Source organism: Passer montanus, unplaced genomic scaffold (assembly GCF_014805655.1).
Source record: "Passer montanus isolate IOZ18808 unplaced genomic scaffold, ASM1480565v1 scaffold58, whole genome shotgun sequence".
NCBI lineage: Eukaryota > Metazoa > Chordata > Aves > Passeriformes > Passeridae > Passer > Passer montanus.
In genome coordinates this window covers 2,556,298-2,581,707 of record NW_024370816.1, presented here as the reverse complement: position 1 = coordinate 2,581,707, position 25,410 = coordinate 2,556,298, and the positions used below count along the sequence as shown (strand labels likewise).

At 42.5% G+C, this 25,410-nt stretch overlaps 1 protein-coding gene across 1 annotated transcript in view; it reads left to right on the top strand.

The window, feature by feature from the left end:
• The window catches only part of CRB1 (crumbs cell polarity complex component 1), a 96,432-nt gene extending 83,229 nt beyond the window's left edge, over positions 1-13,203 (top strand). The window contains exon 12 of the mRNA XM_039726410.1: positions 12,525-13,203. Within this exon, the coding sequence (XP_039582344.1) occupies positions 12,525-12,740 (216 nt within the window). The 3' untranslated portion in view covers positions 12,741-13,203. The remainder of the gene's footprint in view (positions 1-12,524) is intronic.
• The last annotated feature ends 12,207 nt before the right edge of the window (positions 13,204-25,410 follow it).

Here is a 25,410-nt window from a genome sequence, read left to right as displayed (position 1 = left end):
TGCCAAAATATATATTATTGCCTGATTTTCTGATTACTTTGCTAATGCATATGAGTTTGGGAATATTTTAAGGAAGGATGCAAGTATCAATCAGAAGAGTAACTCAGATCCATAGAAAAAAAGCATTTTGGAAATCACTGATCATATTTTTAGTTGAATTAAATGGCCCATCTGTGGTATGAAAAATACAGATAGCCAGCAAGCAAAGTGTCAGGTATGTAAGACTGTGAGAGAGTGGAACTTTGACAGAGGATGAACAATCTCTGAACACTGCAACATGACCACAGCCAGGTACTTTAACAAAATGGATCATCACTGGCTTGAGGCAGTTACCACTAGTGAGGCTGGTGGAGCCAGATCCTTCCAATATCTGAAAATATAAAACCAGAGCAGGCTTGCATCTGTAATAGTCCCACGGGGCAGGGAGATGACCCTCAGGAGCAGAGGAGTGAGGACTGCACTCCAGGGTATTTGGCTAAGAGGAGTCCTGCCTGGCCATCCTTGGAAAGAGCATCTGTCCTGGTGCTCAGCCAGTGACAACAGGTCAGTTATGTGGAAGTGTGAGTTTAGTCCAAGTGCAAACTGTGTACCTGTAGTAGGCACATGTGAGGGATTTATTACCAGTGTAAATGCAATATTGCAGTTTAAACAACAGAGAATGCCATACTTCACTCCAAAAAGCTATGTCATACAGCAAAAATGTCTGATGGCTCCATGAAAAAGCACCTGTCAGGCCCAAGTTCTCTTGCTCAGGGCTCCCTGCATTGCTCCCCCAGCAAGGCAGAGCCTGGAGGGCACACCCTGAGCCAGACCTCACCAGTGCCCCTGGCAGGGCAGTGCTGCCCTGGTGGGACTGACAGGCAGAGCTTGGGCAGAGGGAAGAGATTCAGTTCAATTACTGTTCCCACCATGGGTTGCCTAACTGGTCATGGGCTAATTGTGCTTCTATTTCACGCCTCAGTTGCCCTCTCTGAAAAAAGGCTGCTTTAAAGGCAGGCATTGTCCAAACTGAAAACTACTGAATAAGAAATGAAGCACCAAGGATGGTGCTGAGGAGGAGGAGCCACTCAGGCAGCCTTTGACAGCAGGCACTCACAGCTGAGACAGGTGGAACCAAAGAGGGCTTCTACCAGAAATGCCTTACACCTGCAGACAGGGGTGACCTGACCCCATGCCCTGTAGAAAATGCTACTTTCAGCCTGTACTGAGGAGATCTGAGTTAATCATCTGAGTTAAACAGGGTGAGGTGGCCTCAGAGTCAGTACCCCCTGCCTTGGGGGACAAGAGGTAAATTCAGTGAGCTGAGTCAGCAGATTTCTTTCCTATTTCCAAGAAGTATGATCTTCAAGAAAATCTGAAAGTTAGGAATTCTTCTTAAAAGAAAGACATTGATAGGGTTACCATTCCTTCCCAGCATACCAGGGTAAAACTCTCTAATCTGTAGTACAATGTATTTTCTGTTAGTTATCTTTAGGTGGCAGTAAGGTAAAAGCGTGGAGTAGAAAGTTTAAAAAAATTTTCTACTGCATTTTCAGAGGCCTTTCTCTCATGTGCTGTGCTGGCTATAACTCAGAAAGAGACTTTCTAAAACATTTGCATCTTCAGCGAGTACCCTAAAAAGCAATTAGCAGAGTTGGATTTATCCAGTTCACATTCAGATGCAAACCTGTTGAATCTCAGCAATACCAATACAATGATATCAATACATTGACACAATGATAGATCCCACATTAGGTATGCAGTCCTTGATCCAAGAATCCCTGAGGACAGTGGTGAGATTCATAGGCAGACACACACTCACACAATTCTATAAACAAGACAAAAGCACACTTTAAAAAAAGATAAAAACTAACTCTGCTAACAAATGAAAGGTCTAAATCAAGTCTGAATAATTATTAATACAGCAGTTTTTAGATTTTTTTTCATTTACAGTTTACCTACATGCACCTCCTCCAAAGTCTCTCCTGAAGCTAAACCAAAATGATTTTTGTTGTCTCAAATCAGCTTCCTACAAGGAAAAAAAAACCAGCCAGTGGGATAAAAACACACTGAAAGTTTTTATCAAGGAATATAATTAGCAAAGTAACGTGACAGTGTCACGTAGCATGCTAAGGCAAATATTATGTAGCCAGTGAAGGTCTATCTTATACTATTAATATTTACAGTTGGAAGCAGGAGATGGCTGCAATCGAAGTGCTGCTCCAGCAAAGGCTTGCTGCTGACTCGATACCTTGCTGTCTGACAGTGTGAAACAGGCACAGCACTCCTTACTTCATCACCACTTGACAGCATCCTATTAATGCTAGGTAGCAGCACATGGCTGGTTTGCAGGAGCTCAGCACCAAGAACGGAGAAGAATTTCATGGAACGGTTTTGAGATCCTTGCCTTTGTTTATTAGCAGAGAAGCAGGGATGGAAAGTGTCTGGCAGGTACAAAATTGGGCAGGAATTGTAACAGCCTGTGCTATGCCATACACAGTGACCCACCTGTTTATTGTGCATCACTGGACAGAGCAGTTTCTCATTCCCACAGAAAGGGGAGAGAGGCAGGGCTCTCAATTTCAGCACAGAGTTTCAGCAGGAGAACCTGGGGGAAGAGGACCAGAACCTGCTACCTGTGGTCACATGCAGGGACCACAGCCCACAGGAGATGGCTGCTCCCTTTGTGATGCTGGGCTTTGATGGGTCCTTGGGGCTGTTCTCAAAGACCTGATTACAGAAATAAAGGAACACCTACCACTAACATCACTGATTAAGAAAAAGATCTTTAACCTCAACTGCCGTGTGCTGAAAAGTGGAGTTTTGAGCAACTCCACATTGTGCACAAGTCAGGTTGTGCAAATCCATTACAGTTAATTGAGGCTGATAATGCCTAATACAGGCAAATCACGTCTGGTGAAAACAATGTGCAAGGAAATACGTTAGTGAGGAGCAGGTATTACCTAGGTATATCAACAAGCAGGTATTCACTCAGACAGTACTTCCACATTGCAAATACCTCAGTCAAATATCTCTTGCTTTTGTTTTTCTTTTTTTTACAGAAGAAATTGGAATCTAGAATGATAGATAAAACATACATGGAAAAAATCAGAAAAGCAGAGGTTTACAGTAGGAATGGTTTAGTTGCTTCCTCGACTTAGCTGTTGATAGCCTACATTACCCTTTCCTGCCCCATTCTATTCTCCAAATGAATAAATTTATAAATGAATAAAAAATTCATTACTACCAGCCCCATCTTGAGTCATCCTGCACATCATCCTGCACATGCTGGTCTGACCAACACCTGTGCAATCAATGAAGAAAACAGTTTTGAAATTCATTCTTCCTTTTCATATTTTAACTATTTACTCTGTCTACTGAACCTCTCTCCATCTCTTTTCCTTGTAAACTGTCCTGGAAACTGTCCTCATCTTCAGCACCATAGCATCTTTTCTTATTCTTCTCCTGTTTGGGGGTTTAACCTCCTGACCCCTTCACACCCACTTCACTCTCCCATGACAGCAGACTTCCTCAAAAGGTCTGTGTGTTTTTCCAAATCCCTCTTCAGGTGCCACTTCTACTGTGGCAGCTACAGGGATGCAGTAAACTCAACCTGGCCACATGCAGGGAAAAAACAGAAAGCCAGCATTTTCAGTGATAGTCTTGAGTTTAAATATCTCCCATTTCTTCCTGCAAGATGCTTGCCTGATGAGGCTTTTATCCAGCACCAAGATGTACTCGCACAGAATCTGCTGTCTCAAAGCTGCAAAGCAGTTATCCCCTGTGAAGAAACACCACCTGATACACTGTGCTGGCAGCCGTGCACAAAAATAATTCTGTATGATGCCCCAAAGCATTTCCCAAACTGGAAAAGGATGTTGCACCCCAGAGACTGACACCTTTACTAAAACATTTGTCTAGTCTGTGATATAGCAGCTATGGGACAAACTCCTCCTCAGCATGGTTTGCCTGGATTTGCACCAGCTATAGATTTTTCCCTCTTATCCTTTCAGATTGCAGCAGATGGTGAAGTTCCTACACCAGAGGCTGTCGATAGAATTTTAAAAGGCATCTCATAACAACACATTGGAGCTGCACATTTAATCTGTGCTGCACCACTCGGATGATCTTAAAAAGAGCTGGAACACTTACAAAATTAGCACTGGCAGTTGCTGCAGAAGCACTATCAAGGAGCTTTCTCAAAGCCCACAGCTTAATGAGAGCTGCCCTCTCCCAAACTGCCACCCAAATCACTTCTCTCTGTGCAACCAACACTCTGCTGCCTAAAAGGCATTCAGCAATCTGTGAGATACTGATCCAGCAAAACATCTGATGCAGACTTTAAGGGGCTGCTTATGCACTTCTGGCTCTTTTGGGTGCAAGGCTGAGCTCATGCACAGTACAGTGGCCAAAACCAGGACTATTGTTCCTTCTAAGACAGACCATCCCAGCAATGGCTCTTTTGGGTGCAAGGCTGAGCTCATGCACAGTACAGTGGCCAACCAGGACTATTGTTCCTTCTGCCTAAGACAGTCCATCCCAGATGTACTAAATTCCTCTGTTTTCATGTCTGGACTGCTTGCATTAAACAGTTAATACAAACCAGATATCAATACTACAAGTAGTTAAAGAAATTATAAAGAAATTATTACTGTAGGTAGTCTGTTCTTTAAAGGTTAATTCCTAAAAGTGAGCCTTCCAAGCTGGCAAAGCCTTGTGGCCAAAGGCTAATACTGCCAATAGAAGGCCGCCTAAGCTGTGTATTGCTGCATGTACCAGCACTGAGGAGGGGGCAAACTGCTCTGATTTAAGCACAGCACTGTTTAAAGTGGTCTGGGAATGGTCCTGCAGCCCAGTGTGGGGAGGAGGAGGTCTGGGAAAGCTGGTCTGACTGGGAGATCAGGACTAACATGAACAACACCCTTGTTTCACTCAAGTCTGCTTTACAATTTAGTTGCAACGTTTCAGAGCGCTCCATCTCCAATCTCCAATTTCTTGCTCCACTATAATTAGAACAAACCTCCTCATTAACTTCTGTAGTGTCACAACAGTGCAACTTCACGTGCCAGGAGGGAGGCTGTCAGAATTTCTTAATGAGGCGCTTTCTCTGCGAGCCCAGCTAAATCCTAGACTTCAATCATCTCCATCTTCATTTTCTCACAGACTGCCACAGACATAATTCTTCCTTCACAGTAAAGATTGCATTTTTCTGATCTATAACTGGTCAAGCCAGATGACCAATTTATCATTATAGCAACTAACATGAATTCTCTCTATGTTTTTTCCTTGATTTCAAGAACTGTCAGAAAACTGAAAGTTGACATTTTTCAGGAAGGAATCAATTAAAACTGTCAGGTGTCAACTAAGACAAACTATTCAAACTACATTACATAAAAACATATACTATGAAGAGATGGTAGTGAACATAATTTCTTCAGAGACATTTCAAGAAAATATTCAGACAATAACACCCACAAGAAAACAAAAAAACAAAAAAAAACCCAATCTAACAGATTACTTAAAATCTTTCTTCTTCAAGATGAACTGCCTAAATACTGTGGATATTCTGTACACATCAGAATTAGTCACCTAAGTTTTTTTCTTCAGCAATGTCCACGGGGACAGGTACAGGATTCTGCCTCGTTCATAAAAAACCCAAGAAATCTAACAGATTACTTAAAATCTTTCTTCTTCAAGATGAACTGCCTAAATACTGTGGATATTCTGTACACATCAGAATTAGTCACCTAAGTTTTATTCTTCAGCAATGTCCACAGGGGTAGATACAGGGCTCAGAGTCTCATTCAGGCCCTCCAGGCAGTGGGATTGTATTTCCCTGCAGCTATCAGGAAAATAACTCGGGCTGATGGCAGAAACAGCAAGCCAGGCAGTGGGATTGTATTTCCCTGCAGCTATCAGGAAAATAACTCAGGGGCTGATGGTAGAAACAGCAAAAACAATGCTGGAAATTCAAGATAATCTACAGCTCTTGATGTAATTCAGAGATATTTTCACTGGGAGGTGAGGGACAACAGGATAGGCTCCTCCCAGTGAACATAAGGCCATGCCCTCCAGGCAGTGGGATTGTATTTCCCTGCAGCTATCAGGAAAATAACTCAGGGGCTGATGGTAGAAACAGCAAAAACAATGCTGGAAATTCAAGATAATCTACAGCTCTTGAGATATAGAGATTCAGAGATATTTTCAGAGGGCTACAGAGGGAGGTGAGGGACAACAGGAGAGCCTCCTCCCAGTGAACATGGGGCCAGCAGGAGAAGTTCCTAAGATGCAGAGAAAAAAGCAGTGATGCTATTTTTGGGTGTTTTCCTGCGTACATTTGTGGCACCCACAGACCCCCCTGAACTGCAGCTCTGGGCTGGCTGCCAGGGGAAGCAGCCACACCTGCAGGCCACTCAGATCTTCCTCAGGTGTTCAAGGCTCCACAGCTGAATCTGGTCCTACCAACTGTCCTTTTTCTTACTCATAAAGGATGCAAAACTAGAGAAAAGCCCTGCAGCAGTTTTCCTACGTCTGTTTTAAACTCTTGCTTTCTGCTTCTCAGTCTGAGAGAATTCAAACACTTTTCTTACCATGTAATCCTGGAACTTGTTAGGCATCAGGTTTCACAGTACAGCAAATACTGCACCTCTCAGGAATCGCTTCAGGACAAGAGGAATTTCTGTACAATGCAATGCCACTTTTGAAGCCCACAAGATGAACTGAAGAGTTCTGAGGTGTGCAGAAGGAAAAGGAGTTGGTGGTGTCACTGATGATAAGCAGTGGAAAATCAGCTAAAGTGCACTGTGCTGCTTCCTTTGTTGCCACAGGTATCAAAGCAGCAAGGAGTAAACTATTCAAGGACCTGAAAAATAACAGTTTATGGATACACTCAAAGATCAGTGCCCACATGGACAAGAGCATGAGGCAGGAAACCAGGATAAACCACTAAAGGATAAAGCAGTTAAAGACAATAGGTGATGTTTATAACATCTTAAAAATAGTTTGCCTTTTCCAGTGGCCTGTGCAGTGTTTGGCTTGACATGAATCTGTGCTCCTTAAATGAGTCCCAAACAGATGATGATGATTACTGTTATTATTACTACTACTATGTGAATTCAACAGCCCAACAGCTCTTGGGACATGGTGGCTGGTGTTCAGCACAAACAGAGCAGCTACAATTTGCAGGTGATGTGAGGGAGAGCAACTGGCCACAGTTTGCTAAAATGAAAAAAGAAAATCACAGAAAAAGGGACTTCCTGTGCCTTCATTTAATGTACTTTTATCAGAAAAAAGTCAATCTATAGATTTATGGCCGCTTTATTGCTGTTGAAAATAAACCATAGCCTCACAGGCTGGGGTTATCAATGCATCTCATGATAACAGATTTGTGTGTGCCTGACTGGATTTCTCCTTGAACTACACCAATTGTTATTTGAATTCAGCCTGTAAGAGAAAATAGTTCCAATAAGATGGCTGTAAATCCTCTGTGAAATGAACTGAGCATATCTATGGACGCTTTAGTCAAGTAAATGGCTTTTCTCTGGCTGCTCACTATTATCCCTATATGCCCCCAACCCTTTCCAAGTAACTCTGCCACGGATTAGGACTACTCAAGCCAGTTGTTACCACAGCAAATGGTTGTGATTTGGAGGCAGTAAATCTGGGCAGCACGGATCAGATGTTCTTACCACGAATGAGCTGATAACGTTGTGAGTGGTGTCAGGACTCAGGATCTGAGACTTGCCCAGCAAAAGCTCCAGTGCACACGAGCAGCTGCAGAAATCCCCAAAAGCCCCACACGTGGCAGGAGGGAAAGGCTGCGGGGTTTGTCAATCCCTGTGTTTCAAAGCCTGCCTTGATGTCTCTGTCTGGAGATGCATCCAGAACCAGGCACGTTGTGAGCAATGCTGCAGTGAAGGTGGTTAATCCCTCGTGCCCAGGCACATCACCCAGACCACAGACACTCCAGAGAGCACCCAAGGGAGCCCTCACTGCCTTTCACACCACTGCCCTTTCCCTGCCAGCACCACGGCTGCCTCCTCCTCCTCCTCCCTGCTGGCCTGGCTCAGCCCTGGTGGCCACAGCACCCATCCCTGTGTGGACACAAGGCAGGATTAGCTCACTCAGCCGTGCTGATGTGACACTCACAGGAGGAGCAGGCCTGGGCACTTGGCTGGGCTCCCTCGTGCTGTTCCACTTGCCTTTGACACTCGGCACACACGGAAATGTTCATTACAGCAAATCCCTAATGTTCCCTCTTGTAAAATAACCATTTGGGAGATGGCTAGCTTAAAGGTAAGCAAACATTCACTGGGTTGATAAATGTCTCTGAGCTCTGACTTCTGAACTGGGCCCTTCACATTCAAAAGTGGATCAAGGAACCAGAGCAGAATAATAAATCTGGTTATTTTCATAACCAAATGAGAAGAAAAACCCAAAGCAATAATGAAATGTCACTCTATACAATGATTTATTTTATGCAATCTAAATATTCTAAATAATTTAAATTTAATAATTAAAATAACCCTAGAAAATAGCCCTAGAAAAAAAATCAATTTTAATGTGAAACTACTCGTCAAAATCCAAAAGACTTGATTTTAGAAAAAGACAAAGATTTTTTACCTGCATTTTCTTGTGTCTTTGCAGATGAAGGCATCCACTACATGAAAACTAAATTCAACCATGTTTTTTCTTTCCCTTTTTAGAATTTTTGCCAAAATAAACTTATCTGGCTCCAGCTGACATCCAAAGGTATATAAATAGAACATCCTAAAAAAAATAACTTAGTGAGACACAGATAGGCTTTCCAGTGGTAGCAAACCTCATTTTGTTGGTACCACCTTGTCATCAGTGTCCATTACCACAAGGGATGCAGCTTTTACTGGCAGCTCCTCTGTATTAGGGGCTCTTAAAACTGTTCTGTCACCTACTACCTTCTAAACAGGCTCATAAGATAATTCAGGTTGGAAGAGCCCTCAGGAGGCCTTTCCGTCCAGCCTCAAACTGTAATGAGAATCTCTAAGGTATTTCCCAGCCAGTTAATTAACCCTCCTTCATTTACCTTGCACATATTTCGTTATTCATAAGCAGTGCTGAAGTTACATTCAGAAATAGCTGTGATCACCATTTTTTATTTATTAGCAAGAATTATTTCTGACAGACAATCACAATCTATGGGGGCTGGGGTGTTGCCTAGGCTTCCCTAGTAACAAAGGTTTTCAGCAAAAAAATTCAGGAACTTGTTTCTCTTCACAAGCTCCCAGGTGTCCTGTGGTGGTTTTTTTTGTGCCAAGACAAAATGAAGTTTGTCTTTCTCTGTCCATTCCTTTCCAGAGCTTTCATTTTCTGCTTTTGAAGCTCTAGGCCAACGAGCACCTCTTGCTGGGTACTCTGTGACAGCCTTGTGACAAACACACCAAAAATCTGTCTATGGCCACCTCTCAGCTGAGCAGCCAGGTCTTCACCTGTTAACGTGGGGAAGGGAATGGTGACATGAAGCTGAAAATTGATATCAGAGTGTGTCCTAATCCCTTAGGATGCCCCAGACGCACAGCCAGGGGATCTGGGACACGGATGGAGCACTGAGATGAGCAGCTACACACGAGAGCAGCCCCTGGGACTGGGAAACATCCCAGAGGTTCACAGCTCAGACCCATCCATGGTGGAAGCACCAGCAAGGACTTGCCAGAAAAGCCTGAAGCACTGACATGGGACCTTTAATTTCAAACTGCATTTTTAGTGACCGCTCCCTCCTCTTATACAAAGTACACAGTATGGTCAGTGACAGAAAACCTCTTTTCCACTCTTTCAGGAGCACTAATATTACTAAAAATGCTGCTCAACCCTTTTATTTTTAGAATCACTAGTCACAATTATTTCAGTCTATCATCATCACTGAACATGCAGTGAACAGACTCTGAGATGACAGGGGACAGAGCTTTTCTGATATTTTTTTCCAGATCAGCCAGCTGATTTTCCAAATTAATTTAACAATTCAGCCATTAATTACTAAAGAAGCAGTTGATTTTGATGGGACCAGACTGCAGAGCCTTCTGGCAACTCTTGTTACCAGTTCAGTGAAACTGCTAGGGGGGTACCTCATACTGGAAACTTCAGCAGGGAGCTGTGGGGTGATAAACCAGGGGACAGCACAGGAGCATCAGGGGGTTTTGATCACTAGAATCCACCTTAAAAGATGAAGTAAAGGCCTTTTTTCACATTTAGAAATCAGAAGCAATATAGACATAGAAATGAAGTTAGCTTATGTATTTTACCATGATAAATCCCCAGCTCTCCAGATATTGATCAGTGAGGTAACTTCTTGTACATATTGGCTCAGGATGGGTAAGGTTTCTCTAATAAGTAACTATTACAAAATTTTAAAAATACCTGTTATGATGATTTTAATTTGAGAATGACATTTAGATGTATGACTCCATTTTAGCAAGTTACAAGCTTTTTCTTCACCCAAATTCTTTGCAAAAAGTTCTTCTTTAAGAAATTAATTTGAAGGTTATCATAAATGAAAAGCTACAGAAAGACACGCTTGCAATAGGAATGGACAGAGTATGGACTGGAAAAGTGGAAACTGAATTCAGAAATTTCACATATCAGAGGAGAGGCCATACCATCCATTTGCCTGTGGTAGTGAATTTCTCTTGTAAATGCCCTGTTCAACCCCAGGATCAGAGTTAACCTAGACTATCTTAGTCCTTATTTTCCCAGAGCAGGCAATGAAAATAAAAGAGAGCTTCTGAGAACAAAAATACCATTAAAAATTTGCTGCCTCTCCGAGACAAGAGGAACAAGGGTCATATAGTCCAACAGAGTACAGAACAAAACTAGGATCTCAAATATGTCTGTAACACCATCCAAAGATGAAATAACCTTCCCAATTCAATACAATTTAATAGACCAACATGCTTCATGCCACCTTGTTTTATAGTAGTAGTCATTTGGTCTGACACCTGCATTATATTATTTCTATTGGGAAAATTGTATTTAAAATCACAGGGACCATATATTTAGCCATCAAGGACAGAGGAAAATATCCCAGTCGATCATTTATCCCCTGGAGAGAACCCCTGAGCCAAACTTGCTTTTACTGTTATAGCAGGACCTTTTACATCAGTGTGGAATTGGAGAGAGGAAGAAAGAGGCAGGATTGGTTTAATGTTTTCCCTCTGGCATTGCTGCTCTCTGGCAAAGGCACGAGTCCAGGGATGCACACACAGAGCATCCACTTCCAGCCATCCATCGTGGAGTGCAAAATCATCCTCGTGCTCTGGACTGGGACTGCCCTTCCTCAGAAATGACCAGTAAGCAGGTCACCAAAGCATTCTGCAACATGGAGCATCTAACTGGGAAACAGGCTCTGACCTGCTGTTTTCTGTTTCTAAATATTTGGGGATTTGAAAGTTCAGCCTCAAGCGCGCATTCATCTCAGGCAGTTCAGCTGTCACTTGTAATACAAATCAAAAGATGATGGATGGCACAACCTGCCCAGAAGTTCAATTCCTGCTAGGGTCATTCTGTCCATAGTGACCACTTTTCCACACTAACCACATCACTTCATTCTCTCCTCACCACGAGCATTTTTTTCACATGAAAGTGCATACATAGATATGTACAAAACGTTCATCTACCAACTATAAAATTTCTCTGGTCTGAAGCTTTCCAGCTGACAGATTGGTTTATGTGCACTCTGCCTTCTGACATTATTACATTGTCCATTGCAATGTAATAAACTGAAAAAAAAAAACCCCCAAAAATCAGAGTATCCTTACAATTCTTTCAGTACTGTACTGCTTATGTTTCTGTAGATGAACTTATGAAGTCTGTATGTGGAAGAGCTGCATGAATATTTTAAAACTTACTTGTGAAAATATACTGATTATGCACTATTGTGCAGCCCCTAAATGCTTATTTCATGCAAACATGCTGGTGGAAAACTTTACTGGAGGAATGTCTGCAGAAATACTACATTTCAGTAGGAATGTCTGTAGAAATACTACATTTCACAATATTTAATGTAAGCAAAATTTCTATATATATAAGTATATATATTCATATAAATTTCACTCCTCCAGCAAGTAACTCAATATATGTTCAAATTAGCTCATAGGAATAATAGGAATAGTGAATTTTTAGGACATATGAATGAAATATAGGAATATAGGAAATACAATAATATAGGAAATTTCTAGGAATTTTTATTGAAGTGGTTAAATAATTGCTGAATCACTACTGCAGCCCACAGACATACCAACTTGCAGGTTATTTTCAAGGTAAGGAAGCTGTCAAAAGAAATGGGTCCTTACAGGAAACACATCAGCCTTGAACACTAAATATGCAGTCACATTCTGAGGAGCCCAAAGGACAAAAGGGAGGGGTTAATGTAGTTCCCTGCAGTAAATGGTGCTTCAGCAGAAACTCACCCAGTGAACCCCGCTCATAGAACGGTTTCTGTTTTCCTTCTGGGGTAGCCCAGGTGTCTCAGCCTCCCCTTGGTGGCAGTTACCTTGCAGTGGTTTCCGTCCTTGCAGCTGGCAGCTGACCTGGTCTCCAGCGTGTTCGCGGCCATCGGCTCGGTGACGCTGGCGCTGCTGGTGCTGCTGTCCTTGGCCATGGCCGTGTCCGCCGTCACCGCCAGCAAACGCGCCACGCAGGGCACCTACAGCCCCAGCCGCCAGGAGAAGGAGGGCTCCCGCGTGGAGATGTGGGACATGGTGCAGCCACCGCCCATGGAAAGACTGATCTAGAAGAAAGCAAAGCCGCTGCTCCACCCTCAGACGTGGCTGAAAGGGGACACTGTACATATGTTAGATATATTCATTTTTGTTCTGAGAAATATGACAATGGTTTTTTCACTGCTTGCCTTTTAAGTTCAATAGTGAACCAATGACATTTGTCATTGCTTTGGACCAGCCCATCCAAGGACAATTTTTATTTGCACTGGAAACTCCAGCCTTGATAATCAGCAGTAGGCATTACGGAGAGTAATGGCTCCTGGGATAAATGTAACTGCCTGTCCTGAACAGCACATGGATAACAGCTCCTCCTCTGCACTCTCCTTCGGCTGCCCAGCAATCACTGCTGCAGACAAATCAACTAAGCCTGTACAATAAAAGACATTGTAATTCTCTTTTCAAAGGGTTTAGTACTAGAGCTGTGTCTCAGTGTATCTTCTTTCATCTGTTAATCAGGGATTAAAAGGAAGCTGTGTGAAAACTCTCCAAAATAAATGCTTCAAATTTGTTTTTCTTCCTTCTGGTTCTTTCATTTTGCTTGCTGCCCCTCCACCTTATACAAAAATGAAGGTGAAATGAATTTCAGTTTCCACAAAAGCACATATTTCTCTTAGGATAAAAGACTGTGGCTTAAAATACCCAGTGGGCACAACCTAACCTGTTAGGAGACATGAAATCTAAATATCCTAAACAAATTGTGTACATCCACACTACTGCCTTTTTCCTATTACAATATCACCCAATGGTCCCTTTTAGAAAATTATTGCTTCTCACATTGCATACATACATTGGCTGCCAAAAAGCATGCTCAGAAATGTTTCCTCAAGCTCATGGAAAATACCAGGGAAGAGGCAGAAGTGGACATTGGCTTGAAAATAACTAGGACAAACTTGGTCCTTCTCCTGGAGCTCAGATTTCTCATAAGATCACGGGCAAATAAATTTTTATGCCTCAATCTTCCTCTTTTAAAACAGGAATAATCCTAGTTAACTACCTCATAAACCTCAGCAGCAAAAGGGTTGCTTTGTTGAAAAAGAAACAAATGCATGAAATGTAAGGGAGAAGCTTGGAAGAAATCTTGTCATGAAACAGACAATTACGTAGATGTAATAAAAATCACATGGACATGTTATGCAATGAAACAAACATTCGATACAAAGAAATCTTGTAATGAAATAGACATTTGAAAATGTAAGTTAACAGTTGGACTCAGTGATCTTAAAGGTATTTTCCAGCCTTAGCAAATGTATGATTCTCTGTGCCAAAAATGCTCCCAGGTCAAAGGGGTTTTTGGAACATACAGGCAAAATTTAACTGTAATTCATGCAGTCAATTTTCAGATGTAGTCAAGTAATTAAATCACAAACATTTCTCCAACAAACTGAACCCACAATAAGGAGGCAACAGAGCGGAAAGTCCATAAAGGCATTTCTTTCTGCACTTCAGCTCACATGTGCCCACAGTGGTGAAACATCCCAGACAAACACATCAACCCCCAGATGATTATTCCAGGAGTTGCATAACAGAGTATGCACACTCAGTATCCTAGAGTTTAACTCATCTTTTCAATTAATGATCAATTCATAATTCAGTGTGGATGACCCCTTAAGGGATTATTGAAGATCAATGCCACTCACATTCATTTTTACATGAGATGATTAGCAGTAACTATGATAGTAAGCACATTCAGGACTTTTTGCAGTCCTCATCAATATCTTTCAAAACAAGGCACTACAGAAAATGTGAGTGGATAGTTGGATTCAAGCTGAGTTAGAAGAGCAGAATGTAGTCATAGCAAAAATGCATGACAGATTTTATTCCAGCCAAATTTACAGATTTACTACTGAAGCTTATTATTTTGAATGCAATCATTGTTGTACAGCTGCAGTCTAAATTCAGAGAGTTCAAAAGACAACTGAGGAAAGAATGGAAAAAAATAAGTTACTAAAATTATGATAAGAGAGCAGAAATTCTTTTCTCTGGATCTTTTCAAATCATGGCTTTATATAATTACAGATGCAGTAGCCTTTAATTTAAACTTGCCTTAGCCCAGCTATTGCCCCGTGAGGCACTGCTGAGGCACAATAAAGCACCCCATAAAGTTTGCTAGGGGTGATCATTTCTAGAAAGATACCTAAACACTGGGGGGGGGGGAGAAAAGGAAGCAACTGATTCAGCAGAAAACAGCAGCACATGATGATGAGAGACCCCAAGGGAAGCAGAAGTTGTTTGTGTGGATTCTTACCCGTGGGTTTTGCCTCGCTCACAAAAAAGCTGTGAGAACCCCAAAGACAAACCGTGGCAAGAAGTGGCCAAGTGGGCAAAGACAGGCTGTGATGGCAAGGGGGCAAGCAGTGAGTGAGTGAGCAAGAGAAGAATGGGAAAAGCCTGGGGACAGCAAACTCTCAACACCAGGGCAAATCTGGAAAAATTATTTAAGCCCAAGCAGCAGAAGCAGCACTGGACTAACAAAGTGGATGCAAAGAAGATGCCTCCACACACCTGCTTTATGCTCTTGGTTTTCTGGTCAATCAGCTCATCTGAGATAATTGATAGAGATCTCAGGGAATAGCAGAGATAGAGAAAGAAAAAGAGAAATTAGGTCATATCAGAAATAGCAGTAGAATAGTTCTAATAAAGATCTAACTTTGAACTCTGCTCTTATTTAAGCAGAGGCTGAACTAGATATCATCAGCAGGTCCCTTCCAGGCTTAATTATCACCTTATCCAAAGAAAAAGGACAAAGGGATAAGGCAGCTGAAGATGGAGGCAGTTTGCAAGGAGAAATATCTTGAAGGAAAGCACAAGGAAAGTCAGAACAAGAATAAGGAAGTAGCTGAAGATTAAATCTGCTCTTCTCAGTGGTTTGACTTTCTGGATGAAATTTGGGAGACACTTGAAAAACAATCTGTAAAGAAGTAATAAAATATTCCAGAAAGTGTTGCCACAGAGAGAATCTTTAGGGCTGAGCAAGATACCCAGGAGCGTGTACAGAGGAAGGAAGAGGCAGAGAAGATGAAAGCCTGAAGACTTTTCATACAGACCAAAGAGAGTTCAGGAGGAATATGCTCCTAGAGAATTAAAAAGACACCCATAAAAGCACAACAAAGAGAAAAATCTCACAGTGAAATATGAATGTGGTTTGTAGAAAGTAAGTCAAGGAGAGAGAAGGCAGGGGAAAAACCTTTAAACTAAGATTAGAGTACGCTGTGATTGCTGTCAGCCTCAGTGGAGAGGAAGTGATAAAAGTAAGATGGTGGAAATTCACAGAAAAACGAGAGAAGAAAAGGAAATGAAAGTAAACGGCACTTGAGGGAGGTGGAGGCAAGAGTTGGATCACAGCAAGGGTGAAGCTGGACTTTCACAGCAGTGAGGCCAAAGGAAACAGTGGGAGGATGATGGTGAGTCAGGAATGAGAATTACCTATTGAAGCAGGTCTGTGGAGGATAACTCACAGGGAGCATGTTTTACTTCAAAGAGGGATTAAAATGTGAAATATTCAAAACTCTATGATCTTACATGCAACAAACAAAAAAAAAGGCCCAGAAGGCAACAAATGTCATTTCTAAACACACTTCCTGAAAATCTGAATTAATGAAGCAACATCCAAAGGCAGCAGGAAGGTAGATGCTGCAGCTGGAAATGCTCAATGGCAGCCTGGAGAAGCACAAAAAGTCCCCAAGTCCCCTTCATGAACATGCTATAGCGACCATAATATTCATGGTTAGAAAGACTGACCCTTCTGGGCCATGTCTCAACCAGGGAACAACAGCTAAAACAAAAGAGAATACATTTTAAAGAATGTCTAATAACATCCCTGATGAAATTTAACCCACAGATTAAGACAGAGATAGCAGATGCCAAGGTATTTTCTGCCTCTCAGCCCAGGGGTTTAATAGAATGTACAGAAGCACAGACATTTAGGGAGAAGCAACAACATCTGGGAGTTGTGGAGAGCATGTGTCCTGCTATAAGGAAAAAAATACTGAAACTGGCTTCTGGTTCCCAAAAAAGCACTGGTAATCTCTACTACTGTGGTGGGATCTCCACATAAAAGACTTTAAATATTTCAAAATTCCATTTGTTTAATCTCTCTCACTATTTGACTCAAAAGCTTGAGCTATAATATATTATTCATGACCACTTGCAACCTATGCATTAAAGAAAAAAAAAATGCTCAATATACGCTCAAGCATTACATATTTAACTTTCTCTTCATGTCTAATAGCCTTCTACAAAGAAAGAGAGGGTGCTAGGCTAGAACACAGTCTGCCCTGCACCAAATCCCTCCAAAGATACTCAGAGGCAGGGGAAGGATGAAGCAACTCAGCCCCCTTTCATGGTTCATTCCCTTTTCCTTGGAAAAAGGTGGCATCCAACCTGTGAAACAGTGAGCATTACCTTGCATTATGTGCCTTCTCTGTTTTATGTAGAATTATCTGTTCCTTCTCTAGATGTACATAACTTGTTCATAGTTTACATGCTGTATTCATATTACTGTTTTGCTCTGTACAGGATCAAAATGACCAATAAATAAGGATTATTTCAAAGCCTGTATTACTTTTGCCTTATGGGATTCTTTCATCATGCAATTACAAAGGAAATGATCCCCAGATCAGAAAGATATTTACAGTTTAAGAAGCCAAGCTTGTCGTTAGAAGTCAAGTGATCAAGAAACATGTTCCAGACTTGGGAATGAGGTGAACAGTGGGAGCTGCCAGCCTCAGCACTGCAATCTGCACCATCCTCTGCTTCCCACTGCCCTGGACCATCAAAAGGACGTGTTTGGGCCAGGTCCCAAGGTGGCACAAATCAATTCAGCCCCGCAGATGCTATAAATACAGGCTGAGAAGCACATGCTCTGCTTTTCAAATTACTGCTGTCTTCTCAGCACTGTGGATGACTGCAGGCAGAAAAGTGACAGAGCTGTAAGGACTTTCTTCCCTTAATCTAAGTCCCATTTTGTGTTCTCTTCAAAAGCCTTTCTGGTGCTTTTCAATAAAGATCAATGACCTCAGAAGCCAAGAGTCCTACTGCCTCAAAAGCATCAGCACCCTGACAGGGTGCCCTGGAGCAGTCCAGCTCCTCTGCAGCCTGGCAGCAGAACAGAACATCTCCAGGTAAGATACAATTCCTTCTCTCTGGGCAGTGCCCAGCCCTGCCCCAATGGCCTGGGAGCAGCTGACTTCCCCAACAGCAGAAACTGAGGAGGCAAACACCTAAAGAAACCACTCCCAACAGTGAAAGGATGCCTTTGAGGCCACGGGCCAACTCTGCCTCTCATGTCTTGTCCCTTCCATACTCTGCACACTCCTTCCCAGCTGAGTGTGCCATTCCCACACCCCTGTCTTCTGATCCTCTTGGAAGAGGCATCTGTGCTCACCCCAACCCTCTGAAGGTCTATCTTGAAGGCAAATAGGTTGCTAAAAATTCTCTTGGCAACAACAGCTCACTTTGCAAAAATGATACACCCAGGAGAGAAGGTGAATGTGAACTTTTGTGAGAATTTTTCTCAGTAAGTTGGCATGTAACAAACCAAACTCAAGCAGCAGCATCCTGTGCTATAGCCAGAGCAGCCATTGTGCACCCAGGCAGGGCACTTTGAGCACTGCCAAATAACCACAGAGTGCTTTGGTGAATCCAAATCCACTGAGGTATTACTCTTATCTCCTCCTTTGATAAGTGTGTGCCAGCTACTATTTGTATGTCACAGATTCCCCATGAGGAACTCTATGCCACAGGCTATGGTAAGCATCATTAGGTGTTTTTTAAAAATAATTGTCCAGTCCTTTTTCTTTTTCAGACATCTAAATAAAAGTTTGTGTATTCTTCAAAAACACAAGTTAAAGCAGAAGAATCCAAGTGTGCCAAAGGGATTTCTGGGTAAGAGTACTTCACTGCCTAGATCAATAGCATCTCTTAAACCTCAACATGAGGAACAGCTCCAAAACCATGAAACTCACATTTGCCAATATTTTAGCAACTGAATGTTGCTAAGACCCTGCTCTCCAAAGATGATCATGATCTGACCTTGTGGGGTTTAAATAGAAAACACTGCTTTTCTGTGTTCTCTGGAAGAGGAACACCACTACCACCACTATGGATTTGTTTCATTTTCTTTCACTTGAGGAAGCACAAATATTCTTACTCATTTCAACAAAATTGAATTATCCTTCTATACTATGGATTTGTTTCATTTTCTTTCACTTGAGGAAGCACAAATATTCACTCATTTCAACAAAATTTAATTATCCTTCTACTGAGTACAACTGAGTGATCTGGAACTTTCAGAGTACATTTCACAGACTTACACCTAGACATCATACTACTTTCCAGCTGCATCTGCCCATTCTTAGGTGGGGAATCCTCTCCCTTCCCACACCTCCAAAATACACCTTCTGTTCCTGCAGGATGTGAGGAAGCATCTGGCCCATGCAGGTTTTTGGCCAGTGATTTGCTAAGCCACAATTTTTTTACATTGTTTACATCTGACTAGTTATTATTGTTTCCACAGATGCTAGTTAATAATAAACTTAATCTAATTTACAGTATTAAATAAATAGTTGACACACTTTTTTAAAATGTCCACAATAAATACAGTCCCACAGCAGAAATCTTGTCTCCAGATAAGAGACAGCAAAGTCTTTTTTCCCAGCCCCAAATGTCTGTACTATGTTTTATTTAACATAAGCCCCAAGTCTCACTGCAGGACAAACCTTACATGTGTAATGTCACATAACATCAGGAATCACGGATCAGAGGATTTTGGCCAAGTTCCTTTTCCTGTGCTATTCAATCACCTCTCAGCTAAAGAAAACTGACACCTCTGAAAACAATTCAAAAAAAGAGCATCAGATTAGGCATTGTAACTCAATAAAGTTGAGCAGCAAATAGCTGACACCACTAGAATTTTGCCTATTGCAAGATGTCACAGTTGAATGAATGGATGGGGCTTTCATGCCCCACTGAAGCATGCACAGCCTTCAAACTACTGGCATGTGTCAAGATGCTGCAAAACCTAACATTTATAAAAGATACATCTGGTGTGCATTTATTGGGAGCAGAGTGAGGTCTTGTTTAAATTGCACACATGAATTTGATGTGGAGAGTGGGCAGCATCCCAAGCCTCACAGTAAAAGCATGTTTTAACCTAAACTCCTCCATCTATAATGCAAGCCATGAGGTGTGAAGACCTCTTGCACAGTGAAAAGCCAGAGCATAAATTATGAACCAAGGCACAGGTGAAGTACTGAAGGCCAGGAAGAGGTCTTAATTCACTCGTGATTTTTCTCAGTTTACATTCTTTAAAATTATACTTATTGGATCAAAAGATATTGGGAAATTTCATATTGCAAACAAATTAAGGATCTTTGCTGTTTTTTGATTTGGTTTTACAAACCTTGCTTTTAATTTCTGATTTTATCAGGCCATGATTTTTCTCTCGCCAGAGACATTTGTCAAAGCAATTCCTTTCCCAGCAATCCATCTAACATTGTCAAGCACCACAGAGACAGGCATGTCCAAACCACGGCTTTCAATCATCTGTTTTGATCAGAGAAAAGCCACACAGGCCTTCATCTGGTTCCACGCTCCTCATGGCACCGTTTGAAGCATGCCATTCTCCTCAGCTCAATATTGTGTGTGACCTTTCAGGTTCCACCTGTAGTTCCAGCAAAAGCGCAATTTCCACTGGCACGCACTGTAATAAGCAGCGCTGACAAAAATGTGTGTTTCCAATTTAAACCCACTCAGTTTCACTTGGCACCTGCACTAACCCTTCTTGGCAGCAGAGCTTCGGCAGGAGCAGCAGCAGGGGAGGAGTGGGAGGAAGGGCAGTGCAGGGCCACCCTAAGGCGATGTGACCACGCTGGCTGTGGCCCTTGTCACCTGTGCCAGCAGCCCCTGCACTGCCGCGTGTTGGCAGTGCCCAGGCAGGCAGGGCACGGAAAGCCTCGGGTTACAGAGCTGCTTTCTGCCCCACAAAATAAACAACTGAGCTCTCCCATGCAGCTGGCTCACAGATAACAGCAGTTCTGGTGTTACCCCCAGGTAATTTTTGCTCGAAGGACAGAACAGTTTAAACAAATAAATGCAGCCTTAACTGCTTCTGATCCCTCCTCAACAAGCAGGGAGAGGATGCCCATATAAAAGCTCTGGGCATCCAGTGACACAGGGCACCCTGCCTGTACCACAGCCACTTCAGCACCAGCCAGGAGCCCAGACATATTTTCGAGGAAAAAGCATCAGGCTCTCCTTCCTGGCCACCTGCAGCACCACTGTGGGAACAGTGCTTCACACCTTGGCTACAAGGACCTAGAAACATCCATGAAAACAGCAACCTTGACCTAGATCTCAGTGACAAAGCAGGAAAAGAAGCAAACCAGAAGAGCAACTGTCCCTCAGTTTCTGGCAGTACATCCTCATATGTCAGTGACTGCAGCTCTTCCAGAGATTTAAATATTCCTGTGGCCACAAGTGAGGGTCATTTAAAGCAAACCAGCAGTTGGAGACTTTCCTTCTGGAATGTATAAAACCTCAATGCCCAGTTGAACAAGACCAGTGCCAAGCATTTTCCTCCAGATCAGTGGCAGGATCACAGACAACCGCAATAAACCTGACCCCAGGGATAAGGAAGCTCCAGCAGGTTTTTGCATGAGAAATGAGCCAAACAGAGAAGATGCAGATCTGCCTTATGGAGGTGGCCCCGTGCTAACACTAATGATTAAACCAGTCCCAGAGAAGATAATTCTGCTTCAGAACTATGGGAAACAGTGACCACTGGCCAGAAAACATATGTGGCTGCACTCAGGACATGCACTGACTGGATTAGTTTGTTTTTGTCACTCAGTCCTGGGATATATTTTTCTTGTGTAGCCTGTCTGAGATGTAGAAATCGCTTGTCAAATTTTCTGGCATTGGGGAGAAAAGAAGGGGAAAAAATCAATTACACAAATACTGGTCTGTTGACATTTAAAATGAGACAATGATGAGCATTAAAAAAAAAAGGTTACAAAAAAATCCTGGGCCAGCAACCCAAAGGACCAAAGACAAATCACAAAATAGGATGCAACTAATTAGGCTGAAATGCCAGCAATGTTCAGTATATCGTTCAAAGCATCTGTGGTGTCAGACTGCTGCCGTGACCCCCAGTACGAATATGCCAAGGGGAAATGTAGAATAGGACTGAATCAGATAAGTTAAATACAAATATTTTAAAATGACATTTTAATTTCTACCTCACCATTTTAACATTTTCGAAATCGTTAAATAAGCATGTCGCCTATTCTCAGAGCAGGCCAAATGTCAGGTGTTTGTATGTATTATTCAGCTGAACATTTTAAGTACATAATCCTCCTCATTGCTAAACAGGTGGTACTATATTAACAGGTTATTTTCTCAAAAGAACAGTGAACAGAACACTGCTGACTCCATACAGGGGTGTATTACTGAATGTGGAGCCAATGCAAGGATGGAACTGAGCTGAGGTCTGTAGGCAGGACAGAACTTTCTGCTCTACAACTTCTAAAGAACATTTCAAGGCAGAGTATCACAATTTAGTTGAGTTATTCGCAGAATTATGCACAGCTAGAAAACAAACTTTTGTAGGCAAGTGATTGTGTAAGCCATACATGACAGAGTACACTCTACTGTGTCTCATCCAGGAAACAGAGTCATTTAGGACTTAACAATTAAAAACAGATAACAGACCTATTAGGAAAAGCCTTGCAAGCAAGTTTAGTAGATTCTTTGTAGACCACACTGTACCTTTCTTTTCAGAGTTGTATGGTGGGGTTTGTTGCTGCTCTGTTCCCAATCTTTCAGTGACAATTATTTGAGAGAAGTGGACCCAAAAAGAAAAAATTAGTGGAGCAGTACACCATCAGGAGCCCAGCCCTTCGACTTTCAGTAGGAATGTGAAACAGGCAGTCACAGAAAGGAAATAATATACAGCCCATAGCATATTCCAAATGTGCTTCTCAAACTTTGCTTTTAGAACTAGGACTTGTTTATGTTTCATACATGATTTCCAACAGGACTGACTGCCTCTGGGCTTTTGAAGTGCAAGAAGCTGTTAGCATTTTTTTCTGACTGGTGAAAATCCGCAGACAGACTCTACTCTGCTTTATCTGAACACCAGCAAACCCACAACAACACTCCGGGCATTGCTTAGGTTTTTGTTGTTGTTGTTGTTGTTGTTATTGCTTGTCACATCAAATAAAAATCTAAATCCCTGAATTTGATATTTTTCATTTCGTGAACATGAGGTTAACACACAGCGAGTTCTGGAATGAAAATGAAATGCTTTGCCCATCATTCAGGATCGGCTGCAGCTGCACTGTGCTAAAGTAAAACTGAGTTGCAAAAGCAATTTTCATCTGCTTTTGAAGCACAAGCAAGAAGTTACTAATGAATAGGAGAGTTTTTGATTTCTCCTTCTGAACAAGTCACCAGTAAATCCGTGCTTTGAGCTGCATTTTTCCCTCAAATGACACAACTCCTAATAGACAAGCCAGCTTTTGTACCCAGGGTGGTACCGCGGGGCTGGTACCCCAAAGCCCTCTGAGTTCTTCACAGACACTTGGTACTGCATGGACAGGAAGAGTCCTGCTGCACCATCTGTGTAAAATCTGCCAACTTAATTTAGACTGCCTTTTCTTATTACCTCCTCTTTTTCAGTCCTTTCTCATTCTTGGACTTGAAAGAACTTGACTCAAACATCTACAGAAGGCAAGTTGCACCCATACTCTCAAATGCCCTGAGATAAAAACTAAGGAAAGCAGGTGAACTTTACCTGAAGGACTTCATAGCTTCCCACTCCTTCAGCAAAGATTCTCTTTATAATGTCGTCAATTGACTCTTAATCTGGACCTACGACAAAAAGTTCATTTTCACAGCTATCATTTTAAAAGGTGAATTTTAACACATCTACTGGAAAAAATCAAAATAATAACTACAAGATGTGCTATGCTTAATCTAGCAGAGGGATCCTTAATCTAGGATCCCAGTGAGGATCCCTTTGCAACCACACTTCACAGCTGGTATCACTCTGCTGGCTGCAGGAAGCTAGCACAGACTTAATGGCAAGTGTTAAAATCACACCCTGATTGTTTTGTATCAAGATAATTTGTAGTTTTCTCATCAGTTGTGGATTGACTGTATAAATATTGAAACCATAGTGTTTGTCTGCATAAGGTATCAAAATGCTTTTAGTATAGAAGAGTGAATAACAGATTACACTGCATAGCCATTAAATGGAAAATTCCAGCTGAATTATAGTCTGCAACTACATTAAAAAGCTTCTGTGAGAAGCTTCCCCCATGTCTGATGGAGGCAATGCCAGCCAGCACCAGGATGGATCCATGGCTGGCCAAGGCTGAGCTGATCAACTGCAGTGGCAGCATCTCTGGGATAACACAGTCAAGGGGGAAAATACCCAGCAATAGCAGCTGAGAGAGAGGAGAGAGTACGAGAAAGCAGCAGCCCTGCAGACACCGAGGTCAGTGAGGAAGGAGGGGCAGGAGGTGCTCCAGGTGCCAGAGCTGCTCCAGGAGCTGCTCAAGGTGCCAGAGATGCTCCAGGTGCTGCTCCAGGTGCCAGAGCAGAGACTGCTCAAGGTGCCAGAGATGCTCCAGGTGCTAGAGCAGAGACTCCCCTGCAGCCTGGGTGCAGCCCATGGTGAGGCAGCTGTGCCCCTGCAGCCCAGGGCAGTCCATAGGGGCAGGGATCCTCCCACAGCCCATGGAGGAATTCCTCCATGCTGGAGCTGGGGAAGAGTCAGGAGCCCTCTCCCTGAGAAGAATGGAGCAGCAGAGTCCAGCCAGGGTCACCTCAGCCCTTACACATCCTTTTGTCCCAAAAGTTACAGGTAAAACCTACCTTCATTTTACTCCCCATCTCCCCCAAAGGCAAGAGGTGCTTCCTGCAGCAGCCTCTCCCCAACAGCAGCAGGGAGGGGATGAAGGCAGGTCCAGCTGTGCCAGCGTGTCACCCAGCCCAGCAGGGCCACCAGGTGTCACAGGGGCTGCAGCCAGGCCCAGGGGAGCAGGGCGCAAGAGCAGGGGCTGTCCAGGTTTGTAAAAAGGGGTGGTTCCAGCACAGTCTGACCCCTCATCACATCCCACCACAGCTACAGGAGGTCAGGCACCCCTCCTCCCTCCCAACAGCATCCCCAAGAGCTCCCTGACAATACTTGGCTGAGCAGTACAAAAATAATTGGTGAGATCACAATTATTATTACCTTTTTTAACATCTAATGTGAAAGGTTCAAACCATAGCACCCATCAATTATTACTGTACCTTCTTCTTGCTTGTTTCTCCTTAATATGTGGATTTCTTGACCTACGAAAAAAGATAATATACCTACTTTTTTGGCAGTAATCTGAAGATCTAGAGCCCAAGAAAAGCTGTTTAACAAAAAGGAATTATTAGGTAAGGTTTTAAAAAGATCCAAAATACCACTGGAATTTCAAAGGACATCAACATTTAACAGTTGCACTAATCAATTCATTACTGCACTCAAGGAAACACATTTTGCTTTCTCTATATTTGAGAAAATGAAATGTTCATTCAATGGAGAAAAACTTCCAAAATAATACTGGATCACTTCAATCTTTATGCCCGATAAGCATGAAAATGCTCTTCAGATCAACCCATCAAACAAGAACCTGCATCACCCAAGGAA